We start from the raw sequence: 25,247 nt of genomic DNA, 5'->3' as shown, positions 1-25,247 counted from the left end.
CTGAAAGCATTCCAAGCTTTTCACCCTTCGCAGGTGTTTTAGCTCTGAGACTGGTGTGAAGTGCTGGTCTAGGATCTGTTGGTTGGACAAGTGACTGTTGCCTTTCAGTTAAAAAATCTCAAAGTTAAACATGTGGGGACCTGGCAGAAAGGAAGTGGCTAACGCATTCCGCAGAGTCCTAGACACCCGTGGTACTACAGATATGATCTGGAAAAGGTGTAACTTCATCATTGTAATTTAACGTGTGGTTAACCATTGAGAAGCATGCGTAAAAGCCTTCAAAACCCCATGGGAAAGAGATAGGCTGTATTCTTTTTTGTTAATTATAAAAATGAGTCCAATGAGGGGCCAGAGGTTGCACAGAGATCAGAGACGTCGGCTGCAGGCGTAGAATGAGGTGTTTCCGTATGGTATGGCTGCTTACGTGCACCTCTGGTGTGAGCAATCTGCACTTCCCGTTCCTGTGGAGCTCTTGCTGCTGTCTTACAGCAGAGTGTTCGAGCAGCTCTGCTTTTCGGAAGCAAGCGCACCGTGGAAGAGGGAGTAGAAGGAAAGCCTGAGGGCTTGGAAGCAGCCCCTGAGGGTTTTCTGTAAAGCACATTCAGAGTTCAGACGTTGGAACACAGAGTTGAGGGGTATTCACTGTGATTTTTTTTCATAACCCAAGATTGGTTTTGCACTTAGTTGAATTCATTCTGTTTCTGGAAGGAAGGTGGTGATGTGATCTTAAAACTGTTGCGTTCTGAATATAGAATGAATCTTCTGAGAATTTGCAAGGAAATCTGTTAATTAGCTCAAGTTAAAATTAATTACAGGTTAGTCTTAAATGGTCTATTTTCTTTTCTCCCGGGTGAATTTGTCTTCCAATTTTTCATGTAGTTTAAAATTACTGTGTATATATTCTAAATGAAGCACTAGGCTGTTAAGCTGAATTATTAACTCTTTTTATCTCATTTTTGTGATATAGTTAAGACAGGTCAGGTTAGTAGCTCAGGTAAAATGTTAAGTAGGACCTATTGCGGGTAATTTAATAATTCGGCTTTCTCACAGTCAATTTGCATGCAGCTTGTTTCAGTTGTCATCAGTCAGTGATGTCTGAAGTGAGAGTCACGCCAAGAGCATGGGCTGGTGGAAGACAATGGTGGCAATGGCTGGAAAGCCTGTGTTGGGAGGACTGGCTGGCATCATCTGGGCTCCACTGCAGCATGGGGCAGCCTTGCCAAAAGGGTACAAGCAAGCAATGAGCCATCAAAATTTGAGATCAGGTCCCAAGGTCCTGCTGTTTCTCTGCATTGCTTTTGATCAAGCACTGCTGATTTCCACCCAGTCCACTGAGGTTTTCAGCTTGTGGTTCATGGGCTTTTGCTTCTAAGGGTCAGAGAAACGTAACCAAAGGTGCGGTTTCCCATTATAGCTAAGTTGGTGTCCCAGCTTGCTCTTGTTGCTTTCTTGCAAAGACATGTTCATCAGCAAGCCAGTTTAGGGAGCTAGGCTGGTCGAAAGCTGTCCTGGAAAAAAGGAAAATAAATACCTCGTCAGCCCGATTTCCTCACCAGGCTCATGGAAGGCTGATGAGCACCCCTGTGCCCTGATGTACACCCCTATGGGAGCAGGGGCTTGTCCCCCCAGCACTGTTAGTGAGCTGATGGCAGCTGGCCACAAGAAAGGAAGAGCAAGTCAGCAGGGCATTTGCCAGTACATGTTGCGCTGCGGGAGCCCTTGATTCCGTGGGGAAATAATTAGGGATCTGCAGTTTGAAAAATGCTGAAGCCCATTGCTGTAACAGTAAGTGAAGGAGCCATTAGAAACTCGATTCAGCAGTCTTCGGGCCTGGTATTATTTAGCAGTGCAAATTGTGCTTAACAGTTGGAGTTATGCATTCTGGGAGTTGCTTTGGCATAAAGAGGAATCTGTCCTTTCCTTAGAAACATGAAAATAAAAAAAAAGAAGAAAGGTAGTTTGTATGATCTAATGGGGTAGCATGCAAGGTGACTGGTTGGTTTTCTTGCTTTGTATTCATGTATGAAACTTCAGACTTGAACATTTTCTGTTCTTGGGTTTTACTTTATGATAATAAGGTTTGGGGACTATATATCAATAAATTTGAAAATAAAAATATCACAGGGCTCCTGGAACCTAACAGCTTTAACTGATGACAGCAGAGGGATCGTGGGAGGGAGCAAAGAGAAGCTACCCTTTTGTATTAAAAATGAATTTTTATTTAAACTGTTTTAATTATATACATTTGGGTTCTCTTAAATTAGCATTTCAAGACTTTGGTCAGATTTATGAAGTTCAGTGTCTATATCTGTAGGGTTATGTATATTTTCAATTGTTGGATAATTACAGGTGTTTTCATTCATTTCTATTTATATTCTCAAAACTTGAGTATAGGTGTTTTTTGGAATATATGCAGATCAATCGGTGTAACAGTTGAAAACTACATTGCAAACCTCTTAACATTTCAGCCTCTCTATGTCTGATAACTTTCTGCCTTGACTACTGCTGCTGTAATATTATAACATATTGCTTTGATGATAATAGATCTCATTTTGTGAAAATGAATATTTCTCTGGTGGTGGTCAGGATGGCCATGTGTCATTTATATTGGTTTATGCCACAATGGAAGGGGAACAGTTAGTTTCCTGATGAGAGCACTTCTTTTCTGGAGTGCATTGTGACTCTTCATTTAGTGTAGAATGTGAATGCCATAGACATTAAGTCCAGTTCAGGAACATCAGTCAGCGGAATCCTTTCCAGAGGACATTTTTCTGGCTATTTCATTCGGTGTGTAAATTATACTACTTAATTTGCAAAACTCTCTCTTTGCTGTGCAATTCATTGGCCTGTAGATAAATTCTTCATTACTGAATTCATGGCTCTATGAAATTACTTATTTCTATTGAAGTGTTTCATGGTCTGCATGGTGCAGCCACTGATGTTGTAATGAACAGGATTTAAAGCAATTTCACTTGAACTTGTTTGTTCTGTTTTGACTAAACTGATTCTTGCTTTTGTGTGTCTGCCTTTCTTTGTTGTAAAGGAGGGTAAAGAACAAAACCGATGGTCTATAATCTATTATTTTAGTTGCTTTTTAGAAAAGAATCAAAGGAGTCTTGATGTTCTTTTTTTAATTGGCTTATCTTTTGAAGCTAGGTGGCATCTTTCTGTTTGTATTTTATGGGGGAGCAGATTCGGGGGTACAGAAGCTGTGCCACCTTAACGTGCCAATGGTGCATCTAGCAGTGGTATTACCTGGTTATTGATATTTTAATAATGTATTTGGATGTGGGGAAAAAGATTGTATTCTGTCTCTTAATGAGAACCACAGTACCGAATTGCGCCATCAGGCCTATGTAGCTAGCGTGCTATGTATCTGGCAGTGGCCAAGGGCAGTATCTGCCTCTAGGGAAGAGGATAGGAATGAGATAAACATATGGTAGCACTCTCTTGGGATACTCTCTCATCCTACAGCAATGTGTCTTGACAGCCCTTCTGGTCCAGAATGTGCCCGTTGTCTATAATAGCACCGCATGTGGTTTCTCTCTTGCGCCTGCCCAATTCCATTCTGGAGCCAAGCGAACTCGCTGTCGTGACACCCTGTAGCAGGAGTTTGTGCTTCATGACACGCTCTGTCAAGAGATGTATCCTTTATCTAGAGCCTGGCTCCTGCTCGCTCAGCTTCACACCACCTGCTCCTTGTGTTGGAAGAGGCGATAAAACCCTACTCACATCCTTTATGCTGCTTGCCCTGTCAGGTCTATAAGATATCTCTCTCAGTTTTTAAATTATTCTTTTTTGTGGGGATGAGCCTTAGTCTGTTTAATAGTTTGATTCCATATAAGAAACCACTGCTGTTCTGTACACCTTCCACCGTCAATTTCTAACCTTCTTGAGGCATCTCCTCATACATCAGACATGTATGTAAAGTTAAGATTTTTTTAAATGTTACATTTAACTTCCTAGCTTAAGAGGTAAATTGTCTGCAAGCCCCAGACTCTATCATGCTGCATTTTGATGACAGTCCATTGACATTAGTGAATGGTCAAGATTTAATTGATGTACTTAATAAATTTTAATTGGTTTGCTTAATAGCATACAGCTGCTCTCGACCTGAACGCTGGTATTTTGCTGGTCCGAAAGTCAAACCAAGACCTTTACAGTTGAGCCATGGTGCTTATCTTGAATTATGCCCTTTTGGCAAAGCTTTCCTTACTGTACTGATTATGCGCTTGGTAGAGTGAAATCACTCTTGCAGTGCTTAGAGGCCAGTTGCCTCTGAGACAAATTAAAACCTGGTGGGTGCAGTTTGAGACAATGAAGTCAAACCTGTTTCACTGAACCTTCATGCGGTGGGGGGGTTGATCTGGATGGAGATCAGGAGACTTTTGTTCTTTGTGGTAGTACAAGTCTTTAACCTTTCAGACAATGGTTTAATGAGGAATCCTGAGCTGATAGTGTAGCAATGCTGTAGTCATCCTTTCCTCCCCTGTGCATAAATTAGATTGTCTACACAGTAATAATTTTATTTAAAATACTCTAACATATTCCAGATGTTAAGCGTGTTTTAACAGACCTGCTTAGTGAAAGTGTCTGTGATTCTAAGACCAAAAAAGTGACGAATACCAATTGTAGGACTCATAAAAGTCAGACTTAAGCATGGATCAGTAGTGCAGTAAGGAATATTTGACCGTTCCAAAAATAGATCCTCAGTGGACACAGTAGGATTTCAGATGAATTTTAAAGTAAAACTGACTGCAGAGGAACCAGGCATGCAGTTTTGTTAACTGGAAAGGAATGGGGAAGCTAAGTACCAAATTCTGCTTTCTATGTGACAGAAACCTGTGCATTTGTGAGATGCCTGTTAGCAATGCAGAACACAGTTGTCACTCTTCAGCTGCTGTAAGACAAGTAATGGCCCTGGTGATGTTAATGAAACCGTTTCTGAAGTGACCGTCAGTGTTTGTAACGCCCTATGGGCTGCTTAGAGCACAGGTTGTTTAACACCTGTGGGTGTTGGAAGCACAGGGAATGCTATGAGGCCTGTGCAGGATCCAATAATGTCAGTATGGTCATGACTGATTCAATGTGTTAAGTCTCTCCTGAATTGGTTGGGCCTTTGATCTTCTGAATATGAGAGATGTATACCTAGGCTATAAATTTGAGCACCACTTCAGTGTAATATCATAAATACAAGTGTAATATCATAAATACATATGCTAAGACAAGCTTAATGGTTTACAGTTATTTTGATGTGTGTATCTTAAAAATTTCAAAGAAAGATGTTCCTGTGTTGCGTGAAGGCTTATGTGTTGCTGTTGTTGCAGAGGAATAGGAAGTGCTTGAGAATAGCTCACATTCCCCAGTAATCACATGTCAGTCTCCAAGCATTTACGCGTTCACTGGCCTGTTGCCAGCCTTTACTGTGATGCTCTTTTGGAGGTCAGCCTCTTCTCCATAGTGCTTTAACCTTGAGCCAAACCAGTCATGTCCTGTGCAATTGGGGTCAGAAGCCAAGTTTCCTATCCTAGAAACTACTGAAGTTGACTCTAATTGCAGGGCACGTTCTGTCAAAGTGTTGTGCTCAGAGTTATGTGGCTTCTGGGCCAGAACTGATTTCCATCTGTCTTGCTTGGAACACAGGCAGAGCAAACACTCATTTTCTCAGTGGAATGGTTTTGTGCATGCATTTAATATAAACAAGTTAAAGTGAAAATTGCAAGTCAATCTGATATTGCCGTTGCCCCCGCTAAGTCAACTAAGGTTTGGGTATACTGATGAGCAACTTAGAGCAGCATGGCTGTAAAGTCTGTTGTTAATGTTCCACCTTCAACCTAGTCCACAGCAATGTCAGGTTATTTTCCAACCAGCAATTTGATATTGGCCTTCCAGTCACAAGGCAACCTAACCTGAGTGGTTGGGCTTTCCTGGCTTACTCCAAAGGAAAGCAAGATTAAAATTATTTACATTCAGCATGTTTGGGTTTTCTGTCCTTAATCTCTTTTTATTTTCTCTTGAGGAAGCAGTGGTACTTGCCCAACTTCTCTATTCTAGATTCTCATTTTAGAGTTGTGTTTAAGATTGAGCAGAGGCTGCAACTGAGGTTAGCCTCGCTCACTCTTGAGTGGAGTGGCACTATGCCTGGGGCTCTTTTCAGGCTCTTGTGACTTCTTGAAGGGAGGAAAAGAATTAATGATCCTCTGGTGAGTGTCTGGGAGGCACGCAGGTGTAACTCTTAAACTCTTACACTGGCTATCCACTGTCTTCTCAAATCCCACCCTGGTGATTCATTTGTTCTCTGAAGATGGACATTCAGGCTCCCATATGAGAATCAAGTATTACACAGTTGCAGCTGTGCAAATTTATTTAAGCAAACCACAAATGACTTGTATCTGTTTTGAAGAAACCACTCTTCCAATTAAAGTACCGTTGAGGCATGTCTGTGGTTATTAAAGATCATCTTTTACAGATAAAAGATGGAATGTTAGCCCTTGTCTTCAGGTCAGATTCTTTATCCCCAATCTGTTTTGCCTGCTGAATCAGTATACCTTTACCACCAAAAGCTTGAATAAAGTTGCGTTAAGTCATTGAAGGGTTTACTTTTTATCTGCAAGAAGATAATGGCTCTGCATGTACTGAACTGGTTCTTGGGTGGTTAAGAGCCAGTCCCCTTCCAGTTTCATTACATTCAGCTGTATGCAACAATCAGGCCACTATAATTTTGCTAGTAAAGCTTGTCTGTGTGACCACTCTTCTGAAATGACAATGCCCGGCTATTGAATAGTATCCATGCAGGAAGGGTACACTGAGGGGGATAAAGTAGTGATCTGTATAGAAAGAGCCTATGTGGGTGGCTTTGACTGGTCACATCCCTCCTGAGAATAGATGTTTCTGTGTCTGACTTTTTCTTCTGGTGCAGGAAAGCAGAGGCTCTTTGCTTGGTCTGGTAAGTTGGTTACCACAGTTGCATAACTCATCAGTGAATTACTAGTAAAATTCCACTTACCTAGAAGATTGCTTGATAGCCTGTTTTGAATCTCCTGCTTTATTTATAAGGTCTAAATTAGTTTAATGAAATATTAAAATATTAAAGTAGCTTTATTCGTGCTTGAAAACACTGGATGCTGAGGCTGAGATTCACTAGCTCTATAGCCTACATGTTTATACTCCAATACAGAGGAAGTTTGCTTCAGACCTTCCTGTCCCCCAGTAACTCCTTGCTCCTGCTTTTTGCCTTCTGTCCCCTGCCTTGCTTTTGGTTTTGGGCAGTCTTAAGCAAATATGCTATACTTCTTTTTAGTATAACTCAAACTTGTCAAGAACACTTTATGACTATACATTATCAAGTATTTCCTTGGATAAGCTTAAAGCTTTACTGATACTTAGTTGAAGGTGCTGTCTAAATGGAGCATCCTTTCACTAAGCTGCCTGTGAAATCCTTTTGATTTCTGATTTGTATGCTGGTGGAAAAATGAGTCCGTCCTTGGTTCACATACCCTTCACAGAGAATGTGAACTCAAACTCTGAAATGTGTGTAAACTTTTTGAATTACAAGGAAATATGATTTATACGGAAATTGTTACTATTGTCTTGAGGTTGGGTTTGATGTCTTCTAAAACTTTTAATAGCAGTAAAAGATAATTAGTTCTAAATCCTGTTAATGAAAGTGATACTAATATGCATAATCCTACCTAGTCAGTGCATACATAGGATGAAATTCTCTAAAACATTCTCTGCAACTGCTACCAAGAGGTATACTTGTTGCAAACAGTATTGTCTGATTAACAGCTAAGATAATATCCCAAAGTGCACGTGGTTTGAGGCAATGTTTTGTGCAGTAAGGATATTTTGACTTCAGAAGGGCTCTTGATGTTTTCCCTGCATGATGGCCTCAAAGGATAGAAGTTTAAGCACAAGCAAGGCAAACCTATTTTTAAGATGGGTACCAAAGTTTTAGAAAGTGGTGCAGATGCTGTGATGAGATTGCTTGAAGATCCGTCCAGTTCCAGTGACTGCTCTTACAAATGACCTGGATGACATAATGAACAGTATGCTTGCTAAGTTTTCAGGTGGCCCTATAGCATGTTTGAGTGCATTACACCTCGGAGAGACTCAAAGCTAGTTTACAAGAACTAGCCTGCAGGGTAGTTATTAGGGCTGTTTAAAATGACAAGCTATGCATTCGGTCTATATTTGGCATGTACTTAAAGCCAATAGTGATCAACACCGTAACCATGGAAATGCTGCCTGAACTAAAAAGATGAACAGAAATGCCAGTATTTGTGTGTTAGTGCTATTACATTCACTTCAGTGTTCAATGTGCTTTGTAGCAGTGTTAACACATGAAAAGGATGTCCTGTTGCCAGAAATCCAGGATGGTGTGCCATGGGGTTGTGTAAGCAGCACGCTAACTGCAAGCTATTGAGAATACAGTTTCATTTGTGATGCCATTTCAGTTGCATTTCATGATTTCTGTGATTGGCGGTGTGTATAAACTACTGTTATGCCTGAAATTTAGCATGAAGCTGTTCCTTTTACGCAGCAGAAGGCTTCAAAGAGATTAAATAGGTGTGAAGTAGCCTGGACTGTGTCTACAGAGCTGTGTGGAGATAAGGGTTGATACTTCCTGTTATGTGTCACAGAGCTTTGTTCCTTGTCAAAAGGGTCTCTATTCTGCAAGGTTGTTTTCCTTCTCCTGTGTACATCCCCTGCATGTTTTGGGTGACTGGTGGTAAGTGCTGTTTGGAGTGATGGTGATCCAGAAGCAAACAAAAAAAATTGTCTCTAAATTTTTATGGTCTCAGCTAGAGTAACTTATTTGAGCTAAAGCACAAGAATAGCTTCTGTGCTGTTTCCTGACTCCATAGAGATTTTTAATTTATTAAATCAAAGCTCTTCATACAACGTTGTGAAGTAGCTATTGAATTTGAGTTTAGTCTGTATAGTGGGTTATTTTGTAGTGGCTGTAGACAATATCCTTATTGCTTTCAGACACTTTCTGTTTCATGAATTTGGAGAATGGATGTGAAGGTCAGAAGCTTTCTCGATGTGTTTCTAGGATTTGAGCAGCAAGTTGCTGTGCCTGCTTTGCGTGCGGCAATCCTGTTAACCGGTTTGGTAGAACAAATAGGTATTGTTTATTCTGTGGTGACATCCACAAGATTACTTCGACGGGTTTTCATTAACTCTGTTCTCGTCATCTAGGAGTAGGGTATATTCGAAATGTGCAAGAAACATAATTGGGTACGTACTTAACTTCAGAGTACTATGGGCTTCCAATACAGTTAAATGTAGAAACGAACAGAACAAAGTATTGAAGCCTAAGGCTTTATACAGTTAAGCTAAGGGGTGCATTTAAATGCATTGAAATAAATCTTTCTTCTCATCCTTCCTTCCTCTTTCTGGGTGGACGTTTGCAAGGTATAAGCAGGTCATTCATAGCAGTGTAGGGTCTGAAATCCTTTTCAATGAAACCTGATTAAATCAAGCAGACTCCTTTAAACAAGCATAAGCATCGAAAGAAGACAAGGAAGAGTAGGCATTATGCTCTTTTGTCCACCTAATAAAAACTTTTCTTCCATGCAGAACTCTTGAGTGACAGAGGAGCTGTCAGTGGCAAGAATTTAATGGCTTTGGTGAATGCCAGGGAAAGAAATATTTTCTTGTCCACCTCTCCTTATAGTTTAATTTCCCTCAGCTCCTGGTTTCCTGGAGAATTTCTCAGGAATTTCATTTCCATTCCACAAAAGGAGAGGCAAGCTGGGAAAGCTCAACTTACTGGCTTGACTGGCTTTCAGGTGCTTTTCTAGAGACAAGGATACTGTAAACAGCAAGTCATCTTAGCACTTCATACTCTAACAAGATCAATTGAAGCCCTGGTGATGTTAATGAAACCGTTTCTGAAGTGACCGTCAGTGTTTGTAACGCCCTATGGGCTGCTTAGAGCACAGGTTGTTTAACACCTGTGGGTGTTGGAAGCACAGGGAATGCTATGAGGCCTGTGCAGGATCCAATAATGTCAGTATGGTCATGACTGATTCAGTGTGTTAAGTCTCTCCTGAATTGGTTGGGCCTTTGATCTTCTGAATATGAGAGATGTATACCTAGGCTATAAATTTGAGCACCACTTCAGTGTAATATCATAAATACAGCATTACAAGAACTGAGTATCATGCTGCAATAAGTTCTTGAACCACTGACAGTTTTTCTTCTCAGATGCTCTACCCAAAAGCTCTGTTCACTGCATTGGAGAACATCTGAGATTGTTTTTCAAGCTTGCTTCTCTCACTGTTTGAGAAATTAATAGCCTTCAATTAAAATTCATGAACAAAATCTGTGCAGAGTAGATTCTTGTTAGTACTTGCCTCATAATTTGTATAATAGTGTGTATTTGTGTGGTCTATATTTAAAAAAAACACAACCTCCCCCCCCAGAACTTCAAAAACTAAAAAGCCATTGTAGTTCAAGGATTTGATGCATAATTATATAAAACTGGAACAGCCCCCTTTATGAAAATTTTAGACTAACTCCATTGTTATGAAACTTTAAGGCTGGGATGTATACTGCAAAGTAGAAGCAGTTGGGCTATTTTGGGCAATTCTTGGGAATGTTGTGCTTTGGTAGACTGGATGTGAACAGTGCAGGCACTGCTTGTTCCCAGTGCTGCAAGCTTACGCTTAATTTCACCAGAAAGTCCTAGGTCAATAGCACTTTTTACACTCGTGTAGCAAACAAGAACTTTTTAGCCTCTAAAATGAAGCAGGATGCTTGTCTTAATGATATTGACTTGTCCTATTGATTTTTTTTCTGTGTAACTTATAGAAGGGTTATTTATTTTATCGTGGACATACTTAATAGTTACCATTAATACTTAAGAGGCCAAATTTCATCTTGTACCAGGGAACAGAGGGTGAAGACAATATATCCTGTTCCTGAGTGACTCGTGCCACAAGAGGGTAAAATGCTTTTGGAGTGTAATGGAGGGAGGATAGAAGAGGGACAAAGTAAAGTAAGACCAAGATGCAGTTGCCAGTGTAGTGAAGTGTGGAGGGGGAGAAAGGAGAGGAGTTGTACAATTTTTTGCCTATGGTTTAGGGTAAGGGGCTACTCACATTTTCCAGGTGTATGTCTGTCAGCTCTCATTTTAAGAGATTCACCAGAATACATCCCACCACACGACGCAGCTGTCCCCTCGGAGCCATCTGCACACGGCTGTCAGATTGAATGTTCTGCCAGTTCTTCTCTGCTATTCACACCCTTCTCAAGTACAGCTCCATTTGTAAAGGCTGAATTTTCCTCTCTTCAGTGAAATCTTGCTCTTCATAAGAATGGAAGAGTTTTTCCTGTTCCAAAATTAATGTATTAAAACTAAGTTATTTTCAAATGTGGGGCATTGGGATTTAGTTTCTTTTTTTAGCAAAACAAGATGGAACACAGAGCTTTCCTTTTTAATGGCTGCTCACTGCTGGCTTAATTTGTCGTCTTAAAACCTTTGAAGTAGCTGTCATTCAGGTGAAGGATTATAATTTTTAATTCAGACAAAGGGCTTCCCCACAAGGTATTTCCTGATGTACTTTCTCATTGCTTAAATCCAGTTCAGTGATAAATTGTTATGCAAACATTTTGTTTGTTGATCTTGCTGTGATAGCCAGCAGGTTAACCATTGGTGAATCTTGCTGGGAAAGCTTTGGAGGAGTGTTCTAGTGTGTTCTAATTTGAACCTTTTAAACACTCCTTAAAAATAGAAATTGTAATGGAAGGCTTAAATTCTTTTTTTTTTTTTCCCCCCTTTTAAAATAAGACATAGTGTTCAGTACTCTGTTAAGAAAAGTAGTAGGGAAAGTCTCTTACATCTACTATCCACTTTTACAAATACCAGTTGTGCAGTGGGTCATCATCCCAGTACTTTGAAAATCTGACTAGTTCTATCTTGATGGCATAGACTGTGCCAAGACTTACAGACAAGTCAAAAATAAGGCTGGTTAAACTACCTCCTATTTGTCAAGGGCCAGAAATGTGCATATAGAAAATTTTTGTGTTTCAGATGATATACAGCCGTTCAGTCTGAACTTGCCTCTTTCGTGCTGGGTGGGTTGCCTGTAGTCCTTGTGAACCTCATCTGTAATCTTGTGTAACTAAAGCCTTCTTGGTCTTTTCCAGAGAGAGAGAGTTCTTAGTACTGAGTCACTACCAAGAAGCCTTTGTTTCCCAGCAGTAAGAAAATAACTTCCCTCTTTGTAAATGAGAACATTTAATGAAGTGAAAACACAGTGGAGAAAAAAACCACTTAAGCCTACTTTGAAGAAGGGCTGCTGTGGAGAGCCGTACTGATGGGGGAAGTTAACGGCAAAAAAGCCAAGTTTGACTGTGCTGCTGCCTGGCAGCAGGGGTCTGGCTTTTAGCAGAGGAGGTATCCCTTTGGAGGACTGTTTGTCCTTCCAGAACTGGCTTCACAGAGATGTTCCTTTCCAAAGAGCTGACAACCTGTATATTAACGATGTTTTTTCTTTCCCGAGCTGCAGTCCAGTTCACATTGCCCCTTCCTGGTGCCTAGGAATGCTACCTTACTGAGAAACTATTTCTAGAGCTTTGTGAGGTATATCCCCTCTAACCATCTGCTTTCTTTCATACACACGCCCCTGAGATGATTACAAACATCCATGAGATACACTGGCACTGAGATACACACTTATTTGTAGAGTATAATGATTTTTAAACATGTGTATGCATTATAAAGAGAATGGTAAAGAGCTATGAAGAGCAGTATATGGGGGATAAGAAGGTATTTGCTGATTTGTCAGGTTTAATCCAGAATTGTTTCTTTCCAAATGCAGCTGCCAAGAATTTGAAACCTCTTGGTTGGCCTCCCATGAGCCAGTGTTTTTCCTATTGATGTACAGAGCTGTAATGCAGGGGGAGGAAGGGGATATGCTGATACACAGGACTGATCAAGCTGCTGGAATGCAGCCTGTCAAGCTACGGCAGCATCCTGCTGGAGTGACCCTTCTTGTTCCTTGTGTGCTTAGGAATAATTCAGAAATTCCACATGCTCAAAGTGGATAGGAAAGCGTGGTGAACGTTGGTATGCACTTGCAGATTAGTACCCAAATGTGGTCAGGTATTGCAGGCAGAAATTAAAGTTTGTATGTGGTGCACGCGAAGTGCAGTGAACTAGATTCCGTTGCCAGGATGAATTTCTTTGTGTGTTCTCTTGAGGTGCCCTTGGAGAATGTGGGCTGCTCTTAGAAGGTTACTGTTCTAGCAATTTTGAACAGAAAACATCTTAAAAATAAAACATCTTCACGGCTTGTTTCATGCTATTAAGAAAACCCTCAATATGCTTCATTTTCTGAATGGTGCCTAAAATTCCTACTTATTTCACCAGGTTAGAAGTTCTATTTGGAGGGTTCAGCTACTATAACAGCACAGGGCAAGATTGCTTGCAAGGTTTGTCAGATCTTTTTTCTTCTTGTAAGCACTGAAATTCGTTTCGAGTCATCTAATGGAAATATGAACAATCCCTATCCTTTAAGGCATGAGACTGGGAATATATTAATCTGGCCAGAGAAGCTGAGTAATTTATTTGCATAAATGACTGACTTTCTCCACTGAGGACTGAGCACATGCTTATTATCAAGGTATTTTATTAGCACTAGGCATAGTCTGAGAAGGAAAAATCCAGATCAATGTCTTTGGTCCTTCTGAAAGTTGGGTTGGAGTCATATGTAAATGCTGTTGTAAAGGTGGTATTTTGAAAGGATCCTGTTATGGCTGATATTAGAATCCCAACATCTAAACACATCAGCAGCAAGTATAATTCCCCTGGGTATGAAAAATGACTGCAATGGGTTTAAAATAGTCTCACTTTTGAATTGCTTTCATGTCTTTAAACACAGCTGAAATACTAGAAAAGATAAAAGTAAAATAAATCCTGTTATTTTGACTCTACTCTGAACATGAGTTGCTAAGGGAAGCAGTTGGAAAAGAAGCTTTAATACGGTGCTATTTTGGTTGGAATTATGCTTGTCAGTGTTCTTACTGTTAACATGCATTAAGAAAGTTAAGGGTTTATATAATGAGTCCATTAAATTTGAAGTTCAAGCTGCTTCACCACACTGTGTTTTTCTTGATGCACAATGCCAGGTTCTAATGTATTGGAGTACACAAATGTTCCAGAGGCTGCTGGGGAATTGTAAAAGTACGTTATTAGGGAACAACAAAATTGCAGGCTTAAAATGACTTTTTTGAAAGGTCTGTACATGGATGTCTCTCTTCGCCAAAGAGACGTTGTGACTTTTCATGTCAAGCCCAGCACGAATTCTAGAGGCTTTGAGGGTGAGCACGCCTGCGCTTTGTACTTGTGTTGCATATCAGAATCTCCACGCACCCTATTTTTTTCAAATGTTACAGAAGAAAATGGTAACATTAAGTAATATCCTTGCAACATCCTTTTTAGATGCATTTAGTCCTACAGCAAGGGCATTTCACTCTTGCATTGAGTCCATCAGGATTGCTGCAGCTGCTTTGCTTTTGAGGAACTAATTGGCTTTTGTGATTGTATCTTTACAGTAAAATTGAAATCCTGAGAGAAAGGTGTGTATTATCTAATGATTTTATTTGTAGAGAGAGACCTACCGTACAGGAAAAATGTTTGGCATCTTACAATATACTGTGCTTTATCAGACTGGTAAAGAAATATTGGATAATGCAGTTCAGTCACTCTCTGCAAAGCTGGACTCGAGACAAAATTTCTGGTTCAAAACACCCCAATAATGCAGAAAAATCCATTAAATTCTTTTATTAGAAAGGAAAAAGCAGTGTTTGATCTTTCTTTAATCTTCTCATATACTTTTAATAGCTCCAGTCTTGGCAATGCACTTGCTGCTTTGACTCATGTGTCTCTTATTGTGTTGTACCACAAATTACAGGTTTTCTTCCTGTGCCGTGTTGGTCCATGGTGAAGCGAGATCTTTCAGTGTCCTGTAGACTTTAGCAGCTTTTTCCTGCCTACTCTGCAGCATGAAAGAGAACGGTTTGCCACATGTAGAAGAGACAGCCATGCTTAAATAAGATCGAATATTTTGATGTGGCTATGGCTTACTATAATCACTTTTTCTTCAAACAAGGCTGTGCTGAGAAATGATGCATTACAAGAACATACTGGCAATGGTACATAAAGAAATAAACCCAGCCTAATTTAAGAGCCAAATAAAAAGACTGTGAACAGCTTTCAATACTCTGTGTGCACGTTCTTTAGGGAGAAAGAATCCTGTGTCGCTGTTAATCTCTTTGAAACCTTCAAGTACTTTGTTGCTGTAAGCACTGAGCTTGCCAACTTTTGGCAGATAATTATTTTGTTCTCTTCCAAATTGAACGCATTCAATTCAGTCTTCCCGTTCAGAACAACAAATTCTTCCTGGGCATTTTTTTGTTCACAGTTTCAGTAAACACTTAGGAGTAGGTAATGTTGTAATTTGCAAGTGTTCACAGGGCAAATGGGAAGCATTTTGAGGACCAAGATGAGAAATGCATCAATATGTGCAACGAAGGAGACTTGCAAAGGCTTGGCATAGAGGAGGCTTCTCAGATGGGGAAAATTCATTGTTATACAAAAGTAAAAGTGCTTTGAAAATAGTAAGAAAAATGCTAGATACCTACTTCCTCTTCTCTCGTGTCTGTAAAATAATTGCTGTAACATAAGGTCCTCAAAATAAAATAAAATAAAAGTATTAAGTGAAGCAATCTGAAAACCAGAAGTACTTCTCAATTCTGCTTATTCTGGAAATCTTTTCTTTTTCTGACTTAGGACAACATTTAACTACAGTCAATATCGTTAAAACAGGGATTAATTTAGAAAGAATGCTGAGATTTAGTCAGTGAGAGGACTGAGAGATTCTTGAACGACTGTAAAATACACAGCCTTCTGTCCAGAACAACAAGAGCCTCATAAAAGAAATAAGAAACTTCTTATATGATATTAATAGGACCCATCCTCCCTTTCTCTTGGAGCTGTGAAAGGGTTTTTTTCCTGTTGCTTGCTATTGTGTTACAACACTAATGCTCTGTCACTTCTATCTTGCACCAGCTCTGAACCCAGAAATTATTTCTATTCTTAATTTAAACAAAACCAGCTGTGCACAGATGGAAAGTTTGAAAAAAGGAGCATGTGTACTCACTCACTGGTTTTACTTCTAGTGCATTACAGAGGAGCTTTATGAACTCAGGACAATCATGCTGCAAAAATAGTTTAAAAATGTGCATGAGGGGAAAAAAGCTGACACTGTTGTAGTGCATTGCACTACTGTCACCATAGTAACACTGCATTCAAACTAAGTATTTTAATTCTTATAAAGGGAGAATTAAGAGACCTTTTCTTGTCCAGTGCCACCATTGCATACTTTCTGCAGCTGCTGCTTATTTTCTTCCACACCCTCTCCCTGTTGGTGCTGTTCCTGTGCTGCAACCCAGCTATATCCAAAGCAGTTAAAATCATCTAAAAGGACAAAGTACATATTTCAGTTCTTTTAAAGAGTTGTTTCATGTTCTGCTCTCAGATTTGTGTACCTGAAGTTTTCTTCTGCATTGGGATACCTTGCAAATCCTGCCTTTTCACCATAGCCAACTAGGTTCTGATAATAGCAAAAATAAAAGAATTCAGAATATGGAAGGAAGACTAAAGAATTAATTACTTTACTGCTACCCCATGAGGAAAAAAAGCCAAAGAGTAGTGGAGGTACCCTAGTGACTACAAAAGAAAAGGAAAAAAAAAAAAGTTATGTTGTATTCTTCAGCCACAGTGGTTTTAAAACTAAAATTCAACAAATTTACTAATGAGGATAATTCCCATTTTCCTCTTACCTGTTTTATTGATCCCATATTCTTAACTATCCTTTCCAAGTGTGTTTGATTTAATACCATCTTCTCTGCCTCTGTCGAGTATTTGACCTGAACTTATTTACATGACTGGATTCTTAAACCGGACTCAAAGCTATTGCTAGCTCTGTGTTACTGCAAAAAGTTTAAATTTTCAGAAGTATGAAATGGCCTCATTGTATTGGAAATACTTACTGTATGTTGTTGGACAAAACTGGAAGCTGATAAACTGTGCAGTGAAATCATTATGAATACTCTGCACAGGGAGCTTGAGAGCTCTATTAGCTTAAGAAATAGGTTTTGAAATGTTTTTATTAGACCTTTGGGAGCTGTATGCAAAACCCTCTAGACAGCTTGGTGAAACACCGATAATTAGCATGTGGGTTTTTTTAATCCAACACATAATTGTTTTGTCTTGTGGTATTTTAGAACTAGAGGGTCTTATTTTCCTGTTACTGCTGACAAGAGGATTGTCATTGTACATAATGAACAATTTCCTTTTTGGAGGGGAGAAATGGGGTATTTTGTGTCTTCTACCTGGAGTAATTGTTTTACCTGGAATTGGCTAGATTAGGAACACAATAAATGGATTGTTTGGAATGCACTGTGACTTTTTTCAGCTATAACGTGGACTCCAGGAGGACTCAATCCCTTCTATGAAAGGTGTGAAGGGCATTGTGCCTCCAAATGCTGGTGATGCCAGTGAAGGAACTCTACACGCACCTTCAGGAATTAATTGTGATGACAGTTTGTTTTCTTCTCTTTCCATCTCTATAGGCATACGAAAGAAGGTTTCCTACATGTCCTCTGATCCCTATGTTTGTAGCCAGTGACACTGTAAACGAATACAAGAGCGAGGATGAAGCTATCCATGTGATTGAACGGCGCTGTAAGCTAGATATAGATGCACCGCGGCTATTGAAAAAGGTGATTACGTTTGCAATCCCTATTTTATAGTTTTGGATATCCTTTCACATGAATATGGTATTTTAACGCAATCTGTCATCTTCCACAGATTGCAGGAGTGGATTATGTCTACTTTGTCCAGAAGAATTCTTTGAACAGACGAGAAAGGACTTTGCATATAGAAGCCTACAATGAAACCTTCTCTAATAGAGTCATTATTAACGAACACTGCTGTTACACGGTGAGTAACAGGCTCTTGGTGGTGCTACAGATGGAGCTAAGTCAGTGTTTAGACTTCAGGACTCATAAACAGAAGTTGGGTTCTTCTTGGCTTTTGCCTTGCAAGAAAAAATAACCAACACGCTGCCATGAGTGATAATTGTTGTTAGTGTTAAATGTAACACACTTCCTTGAAGAACTGAAACAAGTTTGGCACCCTCTTGCTTGAGCATCTTCTCGGAGAGCAGAATACAACATAATTTCCTGTGTTTGACAGCTCTGTTGAGGCAAATGTGGTCTGTAATAGCAGTGTGGGACTTGGTGAGGTTGATGATACCCTGACAGAACTGTTAAAGGAAAGTTCAGCGTAGCTTACTTGCCTTCTGCTCAGCTCAGACAAATGTTCATCAAGTCAGCTATGTTTTAACCTAATTCTTTCCATTGTTCTTGGTCTTCAGTGCAGATGCTTTCTGATACAAAGGAGCCTGGTGGCACGCTTACTGCTATGCTCTGGTCATGTTTTTTTCTGAATGGCTTAGTCAATACTTATAGGGTCATACAGCACACATGTATAGCAGTAAAACTTCCAATTGATGTTAAAGGTCAAATCAAAGCTAGCAAATGTAACTGACTTATTTGTATTGTAGCATTCTTTTTACATGTAGGTGATAACATTTTCTGTTATGTACAATACTGTGGTTAAAAGGTCACTAGATGTCAAACCCACTTGACGCTATTATCTGATTATTTTTTTAAATTACTATTTCTGCAATTATTTCCAGCGCACATTTAAAAACACTTTTCCATCTGCAATTTTTCTGCAAAAGCTCTGTTTAAGCAGGGCAAATGCGATACAGAAAAGTGCACTTAACAAATATGTACAAAACAGAACACTCCTCCTTGCCGTAGCTCTACTCGATCAAGAAATTAGTAGGCAAATACAAAACTGGAATTTTAATTCAAGAATAAATTGATTTTAAAAGTTCATTCTTATTAAAACTGTTTTATAACTGAATTTATGAAGTGACAGAAAGATTCTTAAATGTTATTTTTATGATTTATACCTATTTAGGCTGTATAAGCTATTTTTGTTCCCCCCATTCCTTAGTGCAGAAGAAAATGAAGGGAAAAGGGTTGTGCTGTTTTTTCTCTGTAGTTGTTGTGTTATAAAGTGTTGATACTGTTCCCAGTTAATTTTAGTATGTTGTGAGGGGGAGGGGAACCTTAAAGCATCAGGACAATTGCATGCTCAGAAATCCAGCCTTCCATGATGTTTGTATAACCACAAATCCGGAGCCCAGCCTGGAAATGCCTTAGATGAGTCCTTTTTAGCTGAAGAGAGTTTAGAAAACAGCTTTCCTTCAGTTGTAACATCTCTGTTTCAGGATCATTTCAGCAAAGTAAGATACAAGCTAAGAAGAAAGCTAGGAGTGCTCTGAGATAGCTTATTCGGCTGTCAACTGAATGAGAAGCTTACACTTCTTTCTGTAGCATTATCATAGGAGAACAAAATAAAATAGTTTTCAGTCTACAGCATACTAAGGTACTTCGTAGGTCAGTGAAGGAATGATCTATTGCAGTATGTCTGTTGCAAACACGTCTAGGCTGCAGTGCTTGGAAATGCTCATGCTGTACTTGCTGCTGTCCTTGAGCTGGCTGGCTTTGGTCTGTCAGTCCAACCCTCTGCAGCAGAAAGTTCACTGTGGAGCATTTTATCCCCTTTCACAGATAACACTACAGTCGTGGCCCATATCTAGAATGAGATAGTGTTAATTGTATAAATGTGCTAGTCCGTTGGATCTTGGCTGGTGGGATTTCTCTACCCTCTCCTTTCTTGTTAAGAAAAAAGTGCTCTGTGCTAGCCATGAGACTATAGGAGGGCTCTCAGCTTTTTCTTCCTTAGCGTTACCATTTCCTAACCATGTTTTGCAAATGATGCAAAAGTCTGCAAATTCCACTTGAATGTTTTTGACTCTGTGAACCTGTAAAACAAGAAACAAGTCATTTAAAATATTGTGAGGAAAAAATTACTAAATGGATAACTGAGCTGTATGACTTCCTTTTAACTAATAGGTTCATCCTGATAATGAAGACTGGACCTGTTTTGAACAGTCAGCAAGTCTGGATATAAAATCTTTTTTTGGTTTCGAAAGCACAGTGGAAAAGATTGCTATGAAGCAGTACACCAGCAATATTAAAAAGGTGAGCCTGCAGTCATGAAGGAGGTGCCTGGCTCTTAAGTTACAAAAGATAATGTAGCTGCTGCTAAGTAACAGGCTGCTGTGCTTGAAAAGCTGGGCTGTTTACCCTTTAGCCTGGGGCAGCGTGTGTGTAGGTCTGTATTTTCAAGTGGAATCTTTAGAGAGGTCTGGCCACTTAGTGGCCCAATCCTTTCTGTCTCTAAATGGGTGGTTTTATTAGCTAAAGTAAATATTTCTTTTTGAAGGGAAAAGAGATAATAGAATACTACCTGAAGCAGCTGGAGGAAGAAGGAATAACTTTTGTTCCTCGTTGGACTCCTCCTGTTGCATGTAAACTGGAGAGCAGCACATCCCACCCAAGACGGCCTGTTTCACCCGCTATTAATATACCAGACTCTGCCACAAAGGAGGGCTTGAACAATAAGGAGATCCTCAACACCTCAAATAGCCCCTCGGAGCCCACAGCAGGAACGCCTGATGGTATGGTGGTCTGACTTGTTTTAGCGGTATTCTTTACACTGTAGAGGCTCTCGGCACTCTGTTGCTTCTCATGGGCGGCTGAAAATCTTCACATTGGCTCTTTGGTAACATACAATGTTAAAGTGCAGGCTTGCAAAGCAGTAAGATGTGGGATAGCTTGGATAGCTGTTATGAGCTGAGCTTTTTTTAACAAATAAAGATCAGATATGAGTAGAAAAACTCTTCACTTCGCTGTTCATTAGGTTGCAAAGGGATGGCCTACTTCTTGTCTTGAAATTCAGGGATGGGTGTAACTATAGGAATAATGGGGAGGAAAGGACTGAAGCTTTCCTGTGCACAGTCTTCTGTTATATCTTCCTTCCCTTGTTAATAGGGAATTTGGGAAAATTCTTGCACTGGGAAATTTAGATCAAAGCTTCTCTACGTATTTCCAGAAGCTGTGGGTTGACAAATCTCAATATACTGGAGAAATGCTTTTATAAATGTCTGGATTTATTCCTTTCTTAGTTGCAGAAGGAGAATTACTGTTCCTGGTGTACAATTAAGATGACTGTGTACGTTGCCTTGCTCATCTTTTCATTAATTCGAGAAACTTTATTCAATTCTGACTACACAGAACGCAGAGCAGCCACTTGTCTGCCTCAGATATCAGCATAGAAGATCATTTGCTACTTTGACTAGGTCAGTTCAGGACCGCTCTACTCACATGTACATCTCCTTTTAGACAAGCTAGATGCAGACTACATCAAGCGATACCTGGGTGACTTGACGCCAATGCAGGAAAGCTGCCTCATTCGACTCAGACAGTGGCTCCAGGAGACACACAAGGGCAAAGTAAGTTCCTGGTGGTCTCTTGTGGCTCTTTCTCAGAATGTGTGCTATGCAAGGTGGACCTGATGAAAGATCATGCCACGCCAACTGTGGCTAACTGTTCCTGTTAAGTGGCTCTCCATAATCAAACCCTAAATTAAGTCTATACAATGGCCACAGAAGTTCATTGTGACTGTCCAGCTGACTTTGCCAACTGAGGTGCTTAAATGGTTAGTGTGACTGCCTCTCAGAATGTCAATAAACCAGCACAGGGGAATAACATCAGTTTTGTAACTCTGCCTTGTTTGTTTTGGTGGCCAAACATCACATTCTCAAATCTATATCCCTACATGCAGTACTGAAAGGGAAGCAATGCGGCCAGTTAAATCACTGATAGCGAGTCCGGGGTTTTCCAGTGGCCTGTGATTTGCATGTATGTCTCAGCTTCCTTTTACTTAGCAATGAAATACAGTCCGTGTTTTGTCCCTCGGTTCCTTTAAATTGGACCGACTCAGTATGGTCATACAGGTGAAAGTGATTACAGTAGAGTTCATGAAATTTTTTATATCCCTTATATAAAGGTAGCTGCAGCACCTGACAGGGATCATGTTTTTGTTGCAAACAAAGACTTGATTTGCTTGAGTAAATTCCAGTGTTACATACCATCCTTTTGCATTGGTGCAGGGCTGCATGTTTTTCAGCTTCTGTTGTTTGTGGTTTTGTTCTTGTTTCAAATCTTGAATACAAAATTAGGTTTGGTTTGGTGTTGTGTTTTTTACAGATCCCAAAGGATGAGCACATTCTAAGATTCCTGCGTGCCCGGGACTTCAACATTGATAAAGCAAGAGAGATCCTTTGCCAGTCACTGACGTGGCGTAAGCAACACCAGGTAGACTACATTCTAGACACCTGGAACCCTCCTCAAGTGCTCCAAGATTACTATGCAGGAGGCTGGCATCACCATGACAAAGGTATGCTCTATAGGGTGGATATTGAACAGCTTTTATGTTCTGAATTAAAGGTGATAGTTGTCCCTCTGTTAACTAGAGGTGACTGGAAAGATGGTTAGACCTTCTTAGTTGCTATGTACTAAATGCATTTAAATTGATATTGCCAGCTCCTTAGTTGGTGGAGGCATACTCCTAGGTCCTAATCTTTCTGACTAATACTGACATATTTAATTCTCTAAAGAGCTCTGCTTTGCTAGTAGCTTAAAGTTATTAATTGCACTTCTGTAGTGCTCTGAAATGTTTAGAAGGTTGTTATGCAAATGCTGAGTATTCTCTTTCAGTGATTAAAAGATGTTTGTAAATAAGAGTATCTTCCTAATCAACGTGTTTCTGATGTTGTATGTCTGTTGATGGCATAAATAAATACTTATTTGGCATTACAATCAGCTTAATGATGAGAAGTGTGATGTTGGAAAAACATCAAATAGAGCAGGTTTATTTAAGAAGGGAAGAAGCTTTGGCTAAATTCCCTTTGGATGATGAGCCACGGCCAGATCTTTAAAGCATCGGTGATTGTGCCTGACATGCTCCCCCTATCCCTCTGCTCGCTGTATCATGCGCTCGTCTTATTGCTAATACATACACAGAAATGAAATGTTTTGGAATTTGTTGCTTGAGGGAAGCTGGGCTCTTTAGATAAGGAAATGATCTCTTACTGTGAGCTATCTGTTTTCTCATTTAGTCGTTTCCCCCACTAGGCGCCATTGTTTCTGCTGGCTTCTCCTGTTAACAAAAAGCGTATGAAACAGGACAAGATGCTGTCAGCAGTAGTGGCCAGGAGACAGGGAGGGCACAGCAGAAGTTTAATCACTGTAAAGCTGAAGCTTGAGTGGCTCTCCCCTACTGCTTAGGGTTTGACAGACCTCAAACTGAGAAAATGGAAAATGAGAATATGCTTGTAAAGATTGTAGGGAAAAAAACTGTGAATAAGTTCTCCCTTTCTGTCAGTTCCTTGTCCGTAGTTTGCAAAGACTTCCTCTGTCAATAGCATCTAATTGGGTCCTGCCAGTGAGTAGAAAGGTACAGAATGCATGAAAGGGTTGTTTGATGTTTTTCTGAGAAGTTTTTCAGTCTTGTGGTGAACTTCATACTCCCCTCCCTTCCTCTCCAGTTCCAGTTCTTTTGCAGCACACCCACAAGTAAAGCATGGGTTTGTCAATAATGGAAACAGAATTTCAAAACTGAGCAATTCTATGTAATTTAAAATCTTACAGTGGTAGGTTCTTTTTTTAAACCCTCTTCTCTAGTATTGCTCCTTTCCTCCTACGTGCACTAAATGTGCCAAACTTAAGCTAGCTAAATTCTGTATAGCTTTTAGTGCTAAAGCAAAAGCAGCAGCGATTATAAAGCATGTTGTCCGGAATGAGCTATTAGTGCAAAAGAATAAAAGTTACTATTTTGGCTTGCAGTTAGCACAGTTTTCTATACATCTGAGTGGCTTTTATTTTGACAGGAGTGCTTCAGTCAAATGGTTTTTTAAATCACAAAGCTCTAATGGAATATAAAATGTACAGTGAAAATGCAGCACTGTCAGCTGAGACTTTCCTTCGTGTGTCATTTGGGTGGACCAGAGTTAGTGAGTTGTTAGTTTGATTTTGGATGCAAAGTGCATCTGTGAGGGAGGGAGACCTGCTATGAAGCTGAATAGCACTTTTTGTTTAGTGTTTCAAAAGCTAAACGGTACATTCCAAGATAAGTGTGTGCTGATGTTACAAGAATATTTTCTTTTGGACCACCTGATAAAATACAAAAGGCTGTGATCTTTCATGGGGGTAGTGTCTTTGCCAAAAAAATAACTTGCCTTGAGTCTGCAGTTTTGGTTGTTTTTTTCCTTTTTTTTTTTTTAATACTTTATCTTGACAGTTTCTTTCCTTGTGTCCCAAAGGACTTAGTAATAATTTGATACCTCTCTTTGCAGTTGTTGGAGGGAAGTGAAGCTAAACAGACAACAGGACTTCAGGGAGATTTTTATGTAGAAAGCTCATTTTTTTTATTTTGTGTCCTAGCATATTCAGTTTTATAAGTTGGGTGGTTATTTAGCTTGTGTACTAGAATAGATGGAGCAAAGCTTAAAAAATGCATCACAGCTTTGGGAGCAGGATGGAAGCTGTTTCAGACAACTAGCTCGTATTACGAAGAGCCAGAAATGCAAGCTTTGATTCTCAAATTCAGCCAATGCAGTTGTTAAGCTCAATGCTCTTGTATCCTAGACAGTATCGAGATGCTCCAGTATGCAGCAAGATGACTGTGAAAAGGCGAGACTTTGCATGCGGAGGGTCCATCTGAAGCTGATTTCTGGAACAGAGTCAGTTCTCACCAGGCTTAACCTGCATAAGTGAGGCTGTGTGCCAGTTCCGCATAATGTGTAATGACATAGCTGAAAGGTGTGACTTCAGCAAATACTGCAGAAAGCAATTCTCTGGGTTAACACTGTGTTTCATTAATTCCCAGAACTCAGGGTATCTACTTTTCCAAAAACGTTGCTGTAAGCAGTATTGCGTTGTGCGTGATAGAAGGCTTACAGCCTTCATTGAAACTCTTTAGTTACACTAATGGGCTAAAGCTTTTCCTGTATCTTAGCTGTCCTGGAAGCTAATTATAGTCCTGTATATCTGATCGTGTATACCAAGATCCTGTGTGTACCAATGTACTTGTTGAAGACCTTTGAACTTTCCTTGCAGACAGGGGAGCCATTTTTGCATCAAGATGTCTGCATTAAACTTTTGCAGTTCATTTACAGGCAATCTTT

At 39.8% G+C, this 25,247-nt stretch overlaps 1 protein-coding gene across 1 annotated transcript in view; it reads left to right on the top strand.

The window, feature by feature from the left end:
* Nucleotides 1-25,247, top strand: part of SEC14L1 (SEC14 like lipid binding 1) — a 43,512-nt gene that overhangs the window by 7,543 nt on the left and 10,722 nt on the right. The window contains exons 3-8 of the mRNA XM_074607559.1: nucleotides 17,650-17,799; nucleotides 17,888-18,019; nucleotides 20,071-20,199; nucleotides 20,444-20,678; nucleotides 21,403-21,512; nucleotides 22,270-22,459. Coding sequence (XP_074463660.1) covers nucleotides 17,650-17,799; nucleotides 17,888-18,019; nucleotides 20,071-20,199; nucleotides 20,444-20,678; nucleotides 21,403-21,512; nucleotides 22,270-22,459 — 946 coding nt within the window. The remainder of the gene's footprint in view (nucleotides 1-17,649; nucleotides 17,800-17,887; nucleotides 18,020-20,070; nucleotides 20,200-20,443; nucleotides 20,679-21,402; nucleotides 21,513-22,269; nucleotides 22,460-25,247) is intronic.

Source organism: Larus michahellis, chromosome 14, assembly GCF_964199755.1.
Source record: "Larus michahellis chromosome 14, bLarMic1.1, whole genome shotgun sequence".
Lineage (NCBI taxonomy): Eukaryota > Metazoa > Chordata > Aves > Charadriiformes > Laridae > Larus > Larus michahellis.
The sequence above is the reverse complement of the archived record's forward strand: the minus strand, read 5'-3'. Positions and strand labels throughout refer to the sequence as shown.